Source organism: Petaurus breviceps, unplaced genomic scaffold (assembly GCF_028583685.1).
Source record: "Petaurus breviceps papuanus isolate PSGF00001 unplaced genomic scaffold, PetGlider_PUasm1.0 90925, whole genome shotgun sequence".
Lineage (NCBI taxonomy): Eukaryota > Metazoa > Chordata > Mammalia > Diprotodontia > Petauridae > Petaurus > Petaurus breviceps.
In genome coordinates, this window is record NW_027187380.1 from 35,862,573 (window position 1) to 35,881,419 (window position 18,847).

Genomic DNA, 18,847 nt, shown 5'->3' on the forward strand with positions numbered 1-18,847 from the left:
TTCAGATTCTTTCCCTTCTTCCCTCCTCACCTACCCCAACTGGGAAAACAAGTAATTCAATATAGGTTGCACATGTGTAGTTACACAAAACGTTTCGGTAGTATTGTATAGTATTGTGAAAGACTAACTATATTTCTCTCCATTCTATCCTGTCCCCCATTTATTCACTTTTCTCCTCTGACCCTGTCCCTTTTCAAAAGTGTTTGCTTCTAACTACCCTCTCCCCCAATCTGCCCTCCCTTCTATAATCCCCTCTCTTATCCCCTTCCCTCCTACTTTCCTGTAGGGTAAGATACCCAAGTGAATGTGTATGCTATTCCCTCTTTAAGCCAAATTCAATGAGAGGAAGGTTGACTCATTCCCTTTCACCTTCCTGCTCTTCTTCATTGTAACAGTTTTCTCTTGCCTCTTTTATATGAGATAATTTACCCTATTCTATCTCTCCCTTTCTCCTTCTCCTAATGTATTCCTCCCTCACCTCTTAATTTTATTTTTTAGATATCATCCCTTCATATTCAACTCATCCTGTGCCCTCTATGTATACATATACATACATACACACATATACACACATACTCACTCCTATACTTACATATCTATGCATATATACATATACATATATATATATATATATATATATATATAAACATATATATTCCCTTCAACTATCCTCATGCTGAGAAAAGTCTCATAAGTTACAATAATTGTCTTTCCATGTAGGAATGTAAATAGTTCAACTTTAATAAGTTCCTTATGATTTCTTTTTCCTGTTTACCTTCTCATGCTTCTCTTGCTTCTTGTATCAGAAAGGCAAGTTTTCTGTTCAGCTCTGGTCTTTTCATCAAAAATGCTTGAAAGTTCCCTATTTCGTTGAATTTCCATATTTTCCTCTGAAGTATTATACTCAGTTTTGCTGGGTACTTGATTCTTGGTTTTAATCTTAGCTGCTTGGACCTCCAGAATATCATATTCCAAGAACTTCAAATCCTTAGTGTAGAAGCTGCTAGATCTTGTGTTATTCTGATTGTTTCCAAAATACTCAAATTGTTTCTTCCTGACTGCTTGTAATATTTTCTCCTTGACCTGGGAACTCTGGAATTTGGCTATAATATACCTAGGAGTTTTCTTTTGGGGATTTTTTCAAGAGGCAATCAGTGATTTCTTCTAATTTCTTTTTTGTCCTCTGGTTCTAGAATATCAGGGAAGTTTTGCCTTATAATTTCTTGAAAGATGATATCTAGACTCTTTTTCTGGTCATGGCTTTCAAGTAGTACAATAATTTTTAAATTTTCTCTCCTGGATCGATTTTCCAGGTCAGTGGTTTTTCCAGTGACATATTTTACATTGCCTTCTATTTTTTTTTTCATTTCTTTGGATCCATTTTATAGTATATTAATTTCTCATAAAGTCATTAGCTTCCATTTGCTCCAATCTAATTTTGAAGGAATTATTCTCTTCGATGAGTTTTCGAAATTCCTTTTCAATATGGCCAATTAAGGCATTCTTCTCTTCGTTGGCTTTTGTACCTCTTTTGCCATTTGAGTTAGTCTATTTTTTAAGGTGTTATTTTCTTTAGTATATTTTTAGGTCTCCTTTAGCAGGCTGTTGACTTGCTTTCATGATTTTATTGCATCATTCTCATTTCTCTTCCCAATTTGTCCTCTACTTCTCTTACTTGTTTTTCAAAATCCTTCTTGAGCTACTCCACAGCCTGTGACCAGTTGATATTTTTCTTAGGGGCTTTTGATGCAGGAATTCTGACTTCATTGTCTTCTTCTGGTTCTATGTTTTGATCCTCTTTGTCTCCCCAGAAAGATTCTATGATCTGATTGTGCTTCCTCTGTTTGCTCATCTTGCCAGTCAATTACTTGTCTTTTGAGCTCTTTGCCACAATTGAACACTGCTTCCAGAGTGGAGAGTGCTGTGTCCCAAATTTCTGAGGTTTTGCTCAGCTGTTGTCAGAATTATGAGGAGGGCACCCTCTTTACTGCTGCCACAAGCTCTGGCATGGTAGCGCTCCTTACCCCAGTACCACCACCCAAAACTGCAACCCAGATCCAAGCAGGTCAAAGCAAGAAAAATTACTATTTGAATGGTTGATTGGTCCCCCTATAATCTGTAGGTCAGGAGCTCTAGAAGCAGCCAAGTGGCAGCAGCTACAGCCATCATGCCCCACTGCCACCTCTGCTGCCCCAGGGTCAGGGACCGGACTATGCTCTTCTCTCACCCAGTTCCAACAGAGTTCCCTACTGATATTTTACTTTCTCTTTGGTGTTTATTGGTTGAGAAGTCTGGAAACTGCCATAGCTGCCATGATTCACTCTCCTGAAGTCTGCTCTGGCTTGTCTGTGGCTTGAGTCTGGGCTGCCCCCAGGTCTGTGCCTGCATGACTCACATGGGCCTGCATTCAACTCCCAGCCTAGTGAGCCTAGTGCAATAGACCCTTCCTGTCAACTTGCCAGGCTACCTTCAGTGGGAGATTTGTTTCTCTCTGTCACTCTGTGGGTTATGTAGCTGTAAAAAAAATCTTTTTAAAGCAATTGGGGTTAAGTTACTTAACAAGGTTACACAGCCAGTTCTTTTTGTATGGGTGTTAAGTATCTGAGGCTGGAACCAATCCCAGGTCCTCCCGACTCCAGGACTGGTGCTCTTACTCACTACAACACCTAGCCACCCCTAAAAAAATTTTAGAGTCATTTCTTTTTATAAGTATTGGAGGTGGTTGGAGTGGGAGCTCAAGCAGGTTCCTGCTTTTGCTCCTCCATCTTGGCTCTGCCAGTCTTAATGTCTTAAATTTGATATAATCATAAACAGTTGAGAGCTTGTCTGACTCACTGATCCACTTAAGAAATGATCTGTCTACTAGAATTTTAAATTTTTAAAAATTATACAGAATTTATTTTTTTCCTTTGTATTTTCTGCCCCTCCGCTCAAAAAGAAAAAAAATACATTACAGTTGTAATATATAAGTGCAGTCAAAATTTTTTTTTTGCTTTTTGGAGGGGGAAGATAGGACAATTGGTGTTAAGTGACTTGCCCAAGGTCACATGGCTAGGTTTGTGTGTGTGTGTGTTAAGTGTCTGAGACTAGATTTGAACTGAGGTCCTCCTGACTCCAGTGCTGGTGCTATATTCACTGCACCACCTAACCACCCTAAAGTCAAGCAAAACAAATTCCCACATTGGTCAAGACTATAAACATGTGTCTCAAATTAGTCCATCATCTATTTATAAAGAGATAGGCAACAATCTTTATTATTAATTTTCTAGAGTGATGGCTAATCATTTCACTAATCAGAATTCTTCAGTCTTTCAGAATTTTTCAAATTTATAATGTTTATGTTATAGTACGAATTGTTCTACTAGTTATGTTTATACTGAATCAGTTCACACACTTCCCCAGATTTCTCTGAAAACATCTTTTCATTTCTTATAGTACAATATTATTTCATTATTCATATACAGTCAATCTTCAACATTCCTGTGTTTAACTTCCATAACTTCAAGCATTCCAGTGATTTTATTAGTAACCTCATTTTCACTTTCTTTCATAAACCACACACATTCTCATTTTCCTGGCTATGTAGTAGAGAAAAAAATGAGAGGGAAAGTAAGCACAAATTTATATCCACACAAAGGAATAAAGTATTTGTAAAAGTGTTCATGAATCTGCTCCAGAAAATGCTAAAGTAACCTCTCAAGTACCTGAAAAGGAAATTGAAAAAAAAAATGAAAAAACAACCAAGTCTGTAGGTAATTGACATCATGGTCACCCTGGAACTAGCTGGCCAGAGCAATCTTTTCCTGCCCCACCCTATTACCAATTCCAAACCCCCAAGCATTTCTCTGATTTCCTTAGTGTAGTCAGCTCTGGCCCTGGAGAAGCTCAGCCCCACTGGCTAGGAATTCTGAACATAACTGGGCAGGTGAACATTGTGGAACTATTCAACCACAGAGCTGAAAGAGAGATTAGAGAAGGTAGGTTCCTCCTTTTCCTTTTTTAGCTCAGAGTTCTGACATCACTGCCACTGCCCCTGCCTCTCCTGTCTCCTGCACTTTATTGGTGAATTCATGGTTACTGTGTTAGGAAAAGTGTATATTATCAGAATTAATATTTTGTTATAAAGAATTGTATGCAACAAAGAATATTTTCAGCCATCTCTAGTGAAAGATTGTGAGAAGCTAAACCTGTATTTCCTAAAGGTTCAATGTATCAATATTTACATTTTTTACTTTTCTGTAGTTTTCTATGAAGGGCACTCCACAAAAGTTGAGGATTGATTGTACTGTCATTTGCAGTCATCCCTCAAATGATGAGTAATCCATACTTTCTAGTTCTTTACCATAAGAATAAGATTTGCTATGAATATTGCAGTACTTTTTCCTTTCTTTGATCTCTTCAAGGTCCAAACCTATTAGCGATATTTTGGGGTCAAAGGGCATGCATGGTTTAATCACATTTCGGTCATAGTACTAAATTGCTTTCCAAAGCAGCTGGACCAATTCATAGTTCTGGAGTAGGAGCAGCAAGATCCTACCTTTCCCCCAGAGCAATGAAGCCCTATCCTTTCCTGCATATACTGAGCAGACAACTACTTCCCCCATATGCTGAGCAGGCAACCTTACCACTCCATACCCCACCCTATCACCAGCAACCTTGTGAGAGTCCCTATTTTCAGACCACCCTATCACCAGGGACCTTGTGGTCAAGGGACTTTCCCAAGACCTTGCAAGTACAAGAAGCCTTCTCACTGCCCAATAGTAACTTATGTGATGACTGAAGCCCCCATTAACATCTTATGAATATGATAATGAAGGGACTCCAGAGAGTGGAAGTATAGCTGTTTCACAATAGCCACCTGGAAGACCCAGTAAGCAAAGTCACAAGTTTTCTTTATGTTTGCATAGCACAAAGATTATGTCATAGCAAATTTCCATGAGTCACTTCCCTTTCAGCTTTGACATAAGCAAGTCTCCATTATCCTTCCACCCAATCAACCCATCTCTTGACAATGCTTGGCTCCATTTGTTTTATGACAATAAAACTTCACCCACTGAGAAACTATTCTGGTTCTTGGGTGATTTTTACCCTTCAAACTTGCTTTCCCACTGCCATTCTACCAGTAGGGCACAAATGTGCCTCTTTTCCCACAGCCCCTTCCAACATTTGTCATTTATTATTTTTGTTAGCTTTGCAACTAGGATCTTACAAAAGTAACCTCAGAGCTGCTTTAATTTGCTTTTCTTTAATTTTAGATTTTAGAGGATTTTTTTAAATATACCTCTAGATAGCTTGGTTCTTTTTTCCTAGAGAAGGGCTTGTTCTTATCCTTTGACCTTTTGTCAATTGTGGAAGGACTCCACTTCTTACAAATATGAAACATTTCCTTGTATATCTTGAGAATGTTATCAGAGAAACTTGCTACAATTTTCCCCCAGTTAACTATTCCAGGACTTTTAAAACTTTTTCTACTCAAGACCCTTTTTCCCATTTTGGTAGCTTTCATTGGTATTGCATGGCCTGAGGACATGAGTAGTGGAAAGTGAAAACCATTAGGTTTTCAGAACCAAGGTTAAAATGAAGTTGCATGATGCAAACCCAGGCAACAGCTTCCAGAAACACCTCAGATTTGTTATGTCTTTGATTTAATTTAATTTTTGGTTGTTGTGAGTTCAGAAACCTTATAATGATGCCAATTTTTTGTCACCCATATGGGGTCAATACCCATAGTTTAAGAATGCTGATTCCCATTCTAATCTTACCTAAATTGTATTTGTTTGTGTAAAAACTTTTAAAAAATTTTATGTAATCAAGTGTTTATTTTATCTTCTGTAAGCCTTTCTATTGACAGTCATGAATTCTTCCTCTATCCATAGATCTGAAAGATAATTTTTTTATTATCTTCTAATTTGTTCATATTTTGACCTTTTATAGACAGGTCACTTTTTCATTTGACTCATATCTTGGTATATGGTATAAGGTGTTGGTATAAACTTAATTTCTGTCAGACTACTATCCATTTTTTTCCATGAGGCTTTGTCAAATAATGAGTCCTTAACCCAGTAGCTGAGATCTTTGGTTTTATCAAACATTAGACCAAAAGATTTTTTTTTGCTTCCATATGTTGTATGCCTGACTTATTCCACTGATTGAGCTCTCTTTTTTAATCAGTGCCAGAAGAATTTTGATGATTACTGCTTTGTAACATAATTTGAGATTTTGGCACTGTTAGGGAGCCTCTTCTTTCTCACTTTTCTATTTCATTATTTCCTTTGAGATTCCTGATGTTCTTTTTCTCTAGATGAATTATTATTTTTTTCTCTAGTTTATAGAGTAATTCTTTGATAGAATAATTGATGTGGCATTTGATAAATAAAAATAATTTAGGCAACATTGTAATTTTTATTATATTGATCCTGGAGTGGGGAACCTGCAGCCTCAAGGCCACATGTGGCCTTACAGGTCCTTCAGTGAGGCCTTTTGACTGAGCCCAAGTTTTACTGTATAAATACTTTCATTAAGGGAATTTGTTCTGTAAAGTTTGGATTCAGTCAAAGGGTCACGCTTGAGTCCCTAGAGGGCTACATGTGGCCTCTAGGCCACAAGTTCCCTGCCTCTGAATAAGGCTAATTTATGAGCAATTAATATTCATCCAATTATTTGTTTTTATTTCTATGAACAGTATTTTTATATAGTTTTTATGTAAATCTTGAAAAGTAAACAAACTATTTTATGTATTCTGTAATATTTTAATTATAATAACATTTTAAATGGAATTTCTCCTTTGATCTCTTCCTACTGGGTTTTATTTTGGTTTTTCTTTCAGAAATGCTGATGATTTGTGAAAATGTATTTTGTATTCTACAACTTTGTTAAAGTGATTGTTTCAATCAAGTTTAGTTAACTTTCTAAGATTCTTAGTATACTTAGGTACTATCTTCAAAAAGTAATAATTTTTTTCTTATTTGCCTATGTTTATTTCCTCAATTTCTTTGTCTTGTCTTTTAGTTAGAGCTAGTATTTTTAGCACCATGTTAAAAAGAAGTGGAGAAAGTGGCCATTCTTGCTTCATCCTTGATCTAATTGAAAGGACTCTAGTCTACCTTACAAATAGTGCTGTCTCTTGTTTTTAGATAAGTGATTTTTTTTGGAAACACTTTATTCTGTGTCTAGAGATATAATCATATAATGTTTGTGGTTCTCATTATTAGTATGGTCAATTATGATTATAGTTTTATTAACACTGACCCATCCTATATTCCTGATACAAATATAACTTGGTCAATAATTTTTGTGATATGTTGCTAATATCATATTTTAAAATTTTGTATCAGGGCAGAGCCAAGATGGTGGCATAGAAGCAGGGAAACTCTATGAGCTCCCCACATAACCACCTCTAATACCGATAAAATGTGACTCTAAACAAATTTTTAAGCTACAGAACCCACAAAGTGACAGAGAGAAACAAATCTCACACTGAAGGCAGTCCAGCAGGTCAGGAGGAAGGGTCCATCAAGGTGTCCTAGGAGCTGAGCCCATCCCTGAGTGAGCCTGTGGTTTTAGCCACAGGGCTACCCCAAACAGCAGCAGCTGGAGGGGACTTTGGGAGAGTGGATCACCAGCAGCTGTGGTGGTTTCCAGAAATATCAACCCATAAATGACAAAGAAAAAGTAAAAGGTCAATGAAGAACTCAGTTGAAACTGGGCGGGGGGGGGGGACAGAGGCGCAATCCAGCCTCAGCCCCCAGAATGAGAAGTGGCAGAGGCTCCACAGCTGTGCAGCCACCTCCACATGGCTGCTTCAGAGCTCCTGGCCTGTGTATTGTAGGGGGCCCGCACAACCATTTGGGGGTGGGGGTGGGGAATCACTATTGCCTTGACCTGCCTGGATCTGGTTCTCTGTCTTGGGTGGAGGTCCTGAGGTATGTCACCAGTGATCCAGAGCTTGTGGGGGTTACAGAGAGGGCACCCAACTAATAGCTCCAGCAGCTGATTTGGGACAAAGCTCTCCTCCCTGGAAGCAGAGTTCTACTGTGGCAAAGAGCTCAAAAGTCAAATAATTGAGTGACAAAATGAGCAAGCAAAGCAAGCACATAAATTCGACTTTAGATTCCTTTTTTGGAGACAAAAAGGATCAAAGCATGGAACAGGAGGAAGACAATGAAGTCAGAACTCCTGTACAAAAGCTTCCAGGAAAAATGCAAACTGGTTACAGGCCATGGAGGAACTCAAGAAGGATTTTGAAAATCAAGTAACAGAAGTGGGGGGTAAATTGAGAAGAGAAATGAGAATGATGCAAGAAAATCATGAAAAGATCAACAACCTGACTGAAGAAAATAACACCTTAAAAAATAAATGAACTCAAATGGCAAAAGAGGCCCAAAAAGTCAATGAGAAGAATGCCTTCAAAAGCAGAATTTACCAGATGGAAAACTAGCCATGTGACCTTGAGCAAGTCACTTAACCACAAATTGCCCTCCAAAATAAAAAAGAAATTCTCATGGAAAATTGCCCTGATCTTTTAAACCAGAGGGCAAAATAGAAATTGAAAGAATTCATTGATCACCTCTTGAAAAAGATCCCAAATAGAAAATTCCTAGGAATATTATAGCCAAGTTCTAGAGTTCCCAGATCAAGGAGAAAATATTACAAGTAGAAAGAAGAAACAATTTGAATATTGTGGAAACACAATCAGGATAAAACAAAATCTAGCAGCTTCTACATTAGGGGATTGAAGGGCTTGGAATATGATGTTGGAGATTTCAAAGGAGCTAGGATTAAAACCAAGAATCACCTACCCAGCAAAACTGAGTATAATGTTTCAGAGGGAAATATGGTCATTCAATGAAATAGGGGGCTTTCAAGCATTCTTGATGAAAAAACCATAGTTGAATAGAAAATTTGACATTCAAATACAAGAAGCAAGAGAAGCATGAGAAGGTAAACAAGGAAAAGAAATGATAAAGAACTTATCAAAGTTGAACTATCTACATGCCTACATGGAAAAATGATAATTGTAACTTATGAAACTTTTCTCAGTATGAGGTAGTTGAAGGGAATACAAATGTAGATATATGTATACATACATATATATGTCTATATAAGAGGGTATATGTGCCTATGAATACATATGTGAGTGTGTGTATGCATGTGTACAGGTATACATAGACAGAAGCCACAGGACCAATTGAATAGGAAGGGATAATATTTAAAAGGTGAAATTGACAGGTGAGATAGAAATATAATGAGAGGATATGGGGAGAGACAGAATGGGGTAAATTATCTCATGTAGAAGAGGCAAAGGAAAATAGCTACAATGGAGGGGGAAAACAGGAAGACAAAAGGGAATGGGTCAACCTTACTCTTATTGAATTTGGTTAGGGAGGGAATAACATACATGAGGACAGTAGTGGGGAAGAGGATAAGAGAGGTATGATGGAGGGGAGGCAGGTTGGGGGGGGTAGTTACAAACACATACTTTTGAAAGGGACAGGTTCAAAGTAGAGAACAGAACAAGTGGGGGGTGGTATAGGATGGAGGGAAATATAGTCAGTCTTTCACAATATACCCTCTATGGAAATGTTTTGCATAACTACACATGTGCAACCTTTATTGAATTGCTTATCTTCCCAGTAAGGTTGGGTGATAAGGGAGGAAGGGAAAAAATCTGGAATTCAAAGTTTTAAAATCAAATTTCAAAAAATTTATTATTATTATTTTACATACAACTGGGAAATAAGATATATAGGCACCATCTTGCCCTACCAGAAATTCGGTAGGGGCTTTGGGGAGTTTATAGGAGAGAGCAGATTTGGTGAGGTGGTATACAATGGGATTGCTGTGTTGGGGTGCTGGGTAGAGGAAAGACAGGGAGAAAATTTGTAACTCAAAATATTGTGGAAATGAATGTTGTAAACTAAAAATAGACATAAAACTTAATTAGAAAAAAAATTTTTTAATTGCATCAACTTTCATTAGAGATATTGGTCTATAGTCTATAGTTTCCTATATTTCATGTATTTAAGATCACTTCTTTTAGCAGTCCTGCCAACTCATTTTTATGATACAAATATGGTGTTGAAACCTAAAGCCAGAAGAGCAAAAAGAGAGAAAGAAAATTATAGAACAACTTATCCAATGAATACTGATGCAAAAAAAAAAATAAACAAAATATAAGCAAAGAGATTACAAAACTTATTACGAGAATAATACACAATGATCAGGTGAGATTTATACCAGGAATGCAGCAATGGTTCAATATTAGGAAAACTATTAGCATAACTGACCATATCAATAACAAAATTAGCATAAATCATTTTATTCTCTCAATAGATGTAGAAAATTTTGGGACAAAATATAATACCCATTCCTATCAAAAACACTAGAGAACATAGAAATAAATGGATTTTTCCTTAAAATGATAGGTAGCATCTATCTAAATGTATCAGCAAGTATTATATGTAATGGGGATAAGCTAGAAGCATTCCCAATAAGATGAAGGGTGAAACAAAGTTGTCCAATATCCCCATTGTAATTCAATATTATACTAGAAATGTTAGCTTTAGCAATAAGAGAAGAAAAAGAAATTGAAGAATTAGAATAAGTAATGAGAAAACAAAGCTACCACTCTTGGCAGATGATATGATGATAGGCTTAGAGAATTCTAGAGAATCTACTAAAAAACTACTTGAAATAATCAACAACTGTAGCAAAGTTGGAGGATATAAAATAAAGCCACATAAATCATGGGCATTTCTATAGATTACTAACAAAACTCAGCAGCAAGAAATAGAAAGATAAATTCCATTTAAAATAACTGTAGATAATATAAAAATGCTTGGGAATGTACCTATCAAGACAAACCCAAGGAACAATGTGAACACAATTACAAAACACTTTTCACACAAATAAAGTCAGATCTAAATAATTGGGAAAACATCAGTTGCTCATGTGTAGGTCGAGCTAATATCATAAAAATGACAATTCTACCTAAACTGATTCACTTGTTCAGTGCCATACCAATCAAACAAAAAACTTATTTTATAGGGCTAAGAAAAATAATAACAAAATTCATCTGGAAGAACAAAAAGTTCAGAATCTAGGAAATTAATGAAAAGAAATGCAAGGGAAGGTAGACTCGCTATACCAGATCTAAAATTGTATTATAAAGCAGCAATCATCAAATCTATTTGGTACAATTAAGAAATAGAGTGGTGGATCAGTTGAATAGACAAAGTAGTCAATGACCACAGTAATCTCCTTTTTGATAAAGCCAAAGACCTAAGCTTCTGGGAAAAGAATTCACTATTTGAGAAAAACTGCTAGAAAACTGGAAAACAGTATGAGAAAAACTAGACAGAGACTAACATCTTTCAACGTATGCCAAGATAAGGTCAAAATGGGTAGATGATTTAAACATAAAAGATGATAGCATAAGCAAATTAGGAGGGCAAGGAATAGTTTACCTGTCAGATCTATGAAGAAGGGAAGAATTTATGACCAAACAAGAGATAGAGAACACTATGAAATGCAAAATAGATAATTTTGATTACATTAAATTTAAAATGTTTTCCACAAACAAAGCCAATGCAACCAAGATTTAAAAACTAGGAAACAATTTTTACAACCCGTGTCTGTGATAAAGGTTTTATTTCTAAAATATATAGAGAACTGAATCAAATTTATAAGAATACAAGTCATTCCTTAATTGATAAACAGTCAAAGGATATAAACAGGAAGTTTTCAGATGAAGAAATTAAAGCTACCTATAATCATAAGAAAAATGCTATAAATCACTATAGATTAGAGAAATGCCAATTAAAACAACTCTGAGGTACCACTTCACACCTATCAGATTGTCTAACATGACAAAACAGGGAAATGATAAATGTTGAAGAAGATGTGGGTAAACTGGAAACACTAATGCATTTTTGGTGTTGTGAACTGATCCAACCATTCTGGAGAGTAACTTGGAACTATGCTCAAAACACTAGAAAACTGTGCATACCTTTTGATCCATCAATACCACTTCTAGGTCTGTATCATAAAGATACCATAAAAATGGGAAAAGAACCTATAAGTGCAAAAATATTTATAACAACTCTTTTTGGTGCCAAAGAATTGGAAATTGAGGGGATACCCATCAATTAGGGAATGGCTGAACAAGTTGTGGTATATATGATGAGCAGGCAGATTTCAGAAAAACCTGGACTTTGATGAACTGATGCTGACTAGAGTGGGCAAAACCAGGAGAACATTGTACACAGTAAAAGGAACATAGTGTGATGACCAGCTTTTGGTAGACTTAATTCTTCTCAGCAATACAATGATCTAAGACAATTCCAAAAGACTCATGATAGAAAATGCTATACATATCCAGAGAAAGAACTATGGAATCTGAATGCAGGTGGAAGCATACTATTTTCTTTTTCTGTTGTGGTTTTTTTCCCCTTCTTGTTCTAATTCTTCCTTAACAACATGTTAGTGTGGGAAAATGTTTAATATGATTGTAAATGTGTAGCCTATATCTGATTGTTTCCCTTCTTTTTTGGAACTTGAAAATCATATAAAAATGAGTGTTGAAAGCTATCTTTACATGTAATCAGAAAATTCAAGGCAGAGTCAAGATGACGGAATAGAAACAAGACTTCTACTGGGCTCCAGATCTCACCTCCTCCAATTCATGTAAATGGGGACTCTGAACAAACTTTGGAGCTACAGAACCCACAAAATGACACAGAGAAGCTAACCTCCCACTGAGGACAGGTGGTGACAGGCAGCTATGTAACCAATGTATACAGCTTCTTTCGTGAATCTTCATCCTCATTGCGTTTCCTGGAAAAATGCACTCGGATACGGTACAGAACATTCCTTATTCCTTTGGCCCAAACAGCTTTGTTGAGTCTGGTGTCAATGCGCACATCTGGAGTTCTCATCTCTTTCATGGCGAATTTGCGGATTTCCTTTAGGGCCTGGGGAGAGCGCTTTTTGAAGCCTATGCCATGGATCCCCTTGTGGATGTTGATGGGGTACTCCCTGGTCACCACCTCGTTAATGGCGGAGCGCCCCTTCTTCTCACCGCCCTTCTTCGCAGGAGCCATCCTGCCTGGGACCAGGTTGGAAAGGAAGCCCCTTCAACTATTTTCATACTGAGAAAAGTTTCATCAGTTACAATTATCATTTTTCCATGTAGGAATGTAAATAGTTCAACTTTGATAAGTTCCTTATGATTTCTTTTCCCTTATAAAATGTCAGCCGGTAAAAAAAAAAGAAAATAGTTGAAGGGAATATATATATATATGTCTACATAGGAGGTATATGGGCATGTAAATACATATGTGAATGTGCATATATATGTTTACAAGTAAACATAGAGGGCACAGGACCAATTTAATAGGAAGGGATGATACTTAAAAGGTGAAATTAAGAGGTGAGAGAGGAATATGATGAGAGGAGATGGGGAGAGACAGAATGTTTACGTAAGCTATCTCATATAAAAGAGACAAGGGAAAATAGTTATAATGGAGGGGAAGAACAGGAAGGCAAAAAGGTAAAACCCTATTCTCATTGAATACATACACACTAAACAGGGTATCTCACCCTACAGGAGAGTAGTGGGGAAGGGAATGATGGAAGGAAGGGCATGCTGGGGGGGAGGGAAGTTGAAAGCACTCACTTTTGAAAAGGGATAGGATCAAAGTAGAGAATAGAACAAGTGGGAGGTGGAATAGGAGCGAGGGAAATATAGTCAGTCTTTTACAATATATCTACCATGGTAATGTTTTGCATAGCTACACATGTACAACCTATACTGAATTGCTTATCTTCCCAGGAAGTGTAGGTGACAAAGGAGGAAGGGCATGAATCTGGAATTCAATGTTTTCAAATCAAATGTTTAAAATATATACTATTATTCATACTATTTTACATGTAATTTGGAAAGAAGATATACAGGCACTGGGGCATAGAGATCCACCATGCCCTACTGGAAAAGTAGAATGGGGTATGGGAGAAGATATGGGAAAGAGCAGATTGTAGGAGGGGATATCCTGTGGGACTGCTATTTTGGGGCAGTGGGTAGGGGAAAAAATTTGTCACTCAAAATCTGGCGGAAATGAATTATGTAAACCAGAAGTTATTAAAGCATTTGAAAACAAAATTTTAAAAAGAAAATGAAAAAAAAGAAAAAAATAAATTTAAAAAATACTATTAAGTGGGAAAAAATAAAAATTAGACACACAGCCTGAGATGACAGCTGTGGCAAGGTACTCAGACTCCGGGGCTGTGTGGAACCAGGCAGAAAGTGAAAGACAGAGGATGAGCATGGATAAGGAAGGTCAAGGAAAACTGGGTTGATGATGGTGAAAAAAAAATATGAGAGAAAGAAATTAAAATTTCAGAAAAGAAAAAAGTAGATAAAATCCAAGAGAAAGAATGGCAATAGAAGAAAAGACAAAAAGAAATTAAGAAAAGGTTGGAAGTGTCTGAAGAATCTAAAGAGCTTACACCAGAAGAACAATTAGCAGATGGCTAAATAAATTACAGGAAGAGACTGACTTTGAATTAGCAAAAGCAAATTTGGTGTTAATAACACAATCTTTGCTATGAATTCCATAAACCCCTCTTCAAGAGATGACTTCAAGGAGTTTGACAAGTTCCTACTAGCATGAAAAATCTCTATATTATGCCAGTTTCTTGGAAGCATTAATTTGATATGTGTGTATTTCACTGGAAGTTAATAACTTGAAAAGTATTACGAATTTATTGACAGTGCTATGCAGTGTGAAAAACAAACAAGAAAAGTAAAGACAAAAAGAAGAAAGAGGCTTCCTGGAGGAGGATTAAAGGCTACAATCAAAGATGATCTTGCAGACTATGGTGGCTATGATGGACAATATTTGCAAGACTATGAAGACTTCATATGACATTTCATCATTGTCTTCTTCTGTTGCCCACAATCCCTTCAACATGTAGCACAACTTTTCTTTTCAGTTCTGCCACATGCTATAATCAAAAGTGCTGTATCTTTGTTCTGGTTGCTTAATCCCTTGACTAAAACCCCTTAGGTGCTAATGCAGTGGGGAACTTAGCTCTTGCTGTCAAGGGGTGAAAACTGGGAAACTCAGTTGCTACTAAATCACAGTAAAAGAAATTTTAATAATGTTGTTGTTGTTGCTATCTGACTCCAGGGCAGAAGAATCACTAAATTGGAAACTTGACAAAAAATATGTAATATTTACCAGCACAAATCAATAACACAGCTTTAGCCCATACCTCCTTGAATGCTTTCATGTCTTGTCGATGAAAGCAGTTTGCAACAAGGGCATGTGGTTATGCATCTAGCGCACATTACTTTGTCTTATGGTAGAGTGTGAGGATTTTAAAAATACATTGCAAAGAAAACAGCTTATTTCAGAGTAAGGATACTGTGCCTCAGATATGTAGTTTGACATTTTAAAAAATTAAATGACCCAAAACCACCAACCTTGAAGCCATAGGGGTATTGTCTCCTTTATTGCATTTGACAAAATCCAAATTGTGGTATTTTGAGTGTATAAACAGTCTAGTTTATATTTACCAGAATATTTCTACCAATGCAGCTCTTAAGAGGGGGGAGTTTTTTTTTTTGCTTTTTTTTATTTTGGAGGGCGATTGGGGTTAAGTGACTTGCCTAAGGTCACAGGTCACATGGCTAGTAAGTGTTAAGTGTCTGAGGCTAGATTTGAACTCAGGTCCTCCTGACTCCAGGGCCGGTACTCTATTCACTGCACCATCTAGCCGCCCCAAGAGGGGGGAAATCCTTGACTTGTTTTATTTTCCTGATTTAAAACGTCTGAGAAACAAAACTTTTGTTCTCCTAGCCTGAAACAGAGCAACTCTCACAGGGTTATGGCATTTCCTTTACTTTAGTTAAATGCTTAACAAACTGCATCAGTTAATACCATTTGGAAAATTGTTATGTTAATAATTATGACATCTGCAATGTTTTATAAAGCAACTAATTTAATAAAATCACTATTGTGAAGGGAAAAATAAAAATTAAATAAAAATTAAAAAAATCAGTTTATGCAATATGTGAATTAATTGCCTTTTATATTAAACATAATTTGTTTATGGATACATCTAGTCACAGAGATTTTTTTTAACTTCAAATATTTCATTTAACTTGTCAGTTGTTTTTTTAAGCAATTGGGGTTAAGTAACTTGCTCAAGGTTACACGATTTCTGGGTGTGGTGTTAAGTATCTGAGGCGGATTTGATCCCAGGTCATCCCGACACTGGGGCCAGTGCTCTTACTCGCTGTGCTACCTTGCCGCCCCTTACCTTGTCAGTTTTGTTGGCATATATTTGGACTAATATCTTTTTATTTTGTTCATTTATTTTATTTATCCCTTTTTACTTTTTAATATGGTTTAGGCAGTAATTGAATTCTTTCTTTCTCCCTACTTATTTAAGAAGATCTGAAATATTTTGGAGCTTTATTTAATCACCCACAAATGGGAATATCTGGAGGATTTCACCATCAATAGGAATTCTCTCTTTAATTTGTACTCTGTACTGAATATCATTCTTGTTGAGCATACACTTCCCTGTTTACTGCTTCCCTTCACCCATTTAAGTGTTTCCCTTCCAGTTTTAACTGAATTGATTTTATTTGTGCAAAACCTTTTCAGTTTTATGTAACCAGAATTGTCCACTTGATCTTCTATGATCCTTTTTATCCGTTGACTTCTTGTGATTTCATCTCCTAGATCTTTAAGGTAGTGTCTTCCTTACTCCTCTATTTTGTTTATGATATAAACTTTGGCTGCATCTCATAAGTTATGGTATGTTTTCTCATTATTGTCATTCTCTTGGTGTAATGGTAATGTAATTTTAATTTGGAGATCCCTTTGTCTTAGCAAAGGTAGCAGGTCCTTAGCACTTAGTAATTGATCAAGCCTCTGATGGGGAAACAAAATGTATGAACTCCTGTCTCCTGTTACTGATGTAATAGGGAGGGGTTGGCTGAAACAGGAAGCTAATGCTGTGTTTATATAAGGAAAAGCCCCAGAGAGGCACAGTCAGAATTTCTTGGAACCAACATCTGGTGGCAGAGCAGCTACAGAAGAGAGAATCGAGAACTGAGCCAGAATTTCCTGAGAATTTGTAGTGGTGGAGCTTCTTCTGAACAGGATCCCAGGAGCCAGGAGCCCAGGTGACAGAGGAAGCATGACTGGGATGCTGAGACTTTGTTTGTCTGTGGCTTGGTTGAGCCTTGAATTCCCTGAAGCAGAAATTGTTAAGGATCTGACATGGACCAGACCCTGTGAACTTCAGTGGGAAGCAGGACCTACCCAGAGAGCTGGACAAGGAACTGGCAGCTGCCTGTCATTGAACCCAGGTGACACTCTGGTGAATCCAGGTAGAATATGGGACCATGGAAGGGGATCCAGGGAATCTGAGAATAGGCCCCAAGTCAAGATGAAAAAGACCTCTTCCTGGGTACTGAGTAAAGATGAAATTGTAGTTTACTAGTGACCTAGGGGTGGAGGTGTTTAGTGTATTAGTAATTGACTGCTGAATAAGTGACTGATTGAGTTAATCAAGACTTTGCCCCATGAGTGGAAGACTTTGCTGAATAAGTGACTGATTGAGTTAACTTAAGACTTTGCCCCATAAGTGGAAGACTTTGACTATTGTACTTTGAGACTATTGTGGCGATTTTAATGATAAGCTGTTGTGCTGTGACAATTTGTAATATTGTGAATGCTGTACTTTGATTTTATGTGAATGTTTTGCTTTGATTTGTTACAAAATAGAGTGTTCACTATACTGTGTAATCAGAACTTAAAAGCTGTTCACAGTAGCATTCTTCTGGAAAGCTGCTTGTGCATGGCATTACACGAAGTTATTGATTATTTTTATGACTTGTTGTTTGACTTACTCATTCTTTAGGATTAGATTATTTAGTTTCCAATTAAGTTTTAGTTTATCTTGCCATGGCCTTTTATTAAATCTAATATCTTTTGCATCATATTCTGAAAAAAAATAATGCATTTAATATTTCTGCCTTTCTACATTTGGATAATGATGCTTTATACCCTAATAAATGGTCAGTTTGGGGGTAGGTCCTATGTACTGCTGAGAAAAATGGTGTATTCCTTTCTATTCCCATTCAATTTTCTCCAGGGTTCTGCCATGTCTAACTTTTCTAAACTTCCATTCACCTTTTTAACTTCTTTCTTGTTTATTTTGTGGTTAGATTTATCTAGTTTTCAGAGTGGGAGGCTGAGGTCCCCCACTAGTATAGTTTTGCTGTCTATTTCTTCCTATAACTCACTTAATTTCTTTAAGAATTTGGATGCTCTACTACTTGGTACATACATATTTAGTATTGATATACCTTCATTGTCTATGGTATCTTTTAGTAAGATTCAGTTTCCTTCCTTATCTCTTTTAATTAGATCTATGTTTGCTTTTGCTTTGTCAGGATTACTATTCCTGCTTTTTGTTAACTTCAGCTGAAGCATATTTTATTTTGCTCCACCTTTTTACCTTTGCTTTGTGCGTATCCCTGTGCTTCAGATGTGTTTCTTGTAAACAACATATTGTAACATTATGGTTTTTAATCCACTCTGCTTTCCACTTCCATTTTACAGGAGATTTCATCTCATTCACATTCAGTTATGATTTCTAGCTGTGGCTCTCTCCATCCTGTTCCCTGCTTCCCCGTTTGTGCTTTTCTCCCTCCTCTTTCCCTTTCCCTCCTCACTAGGACTTTGCTTCTCACCACCACTTCCCTCAACCTGCCCTCCCTTTGTAATGGGAATGCAAATTTGGAAGATCTTCCCTGCCCCTAGGCTAA

The 18,847-nt window shown here is 36.8% G+C and overlaps 2 protein-coding genes and 1 pseudogene across 3 annotated transcripts in view; 2 read left to right on the forward strand and 1 right to left on the reverse strand.

Annotated features, from left to right (window-relative positions):
* Positions 1 to 18,847, forward strand: part of SHISA6 (shisa family member 6) — a 599,047-nt gene that overhangs the window by 554,808 nt on the left and 25,392 nt on the right. The window lies entirely within an intron of this gene.
* LOC138152743 (eukaryotic translation initiation factor 3 subunit J-like) lies at positions 8,073 to 15,026 on the forward strand (annotated as a pseudogene).
* On the reverse strand, positions 12,780 to 13,100 carry LOC138152336 (large ribosomal subunit protein eL31-like). Its single transcript, XM_069076019.1, has one exon. It carries the CDS (start codon positions 13,098 to 13,100, stop codon positions 12,780 to 12,782), a length of 321 nt encoding a protein of 106 aa, XP_068932120.1.

Excerpts from the sequence above, each read along its gene's own strand:
- LOC138152336 (XM_069076019.1), bottom strand. The coding sequence starts at position 13,100 with ATGGCTCCTGCGAAGAAGGGCGGTGAGAAGAAGGGGCGCTCCGCCATT.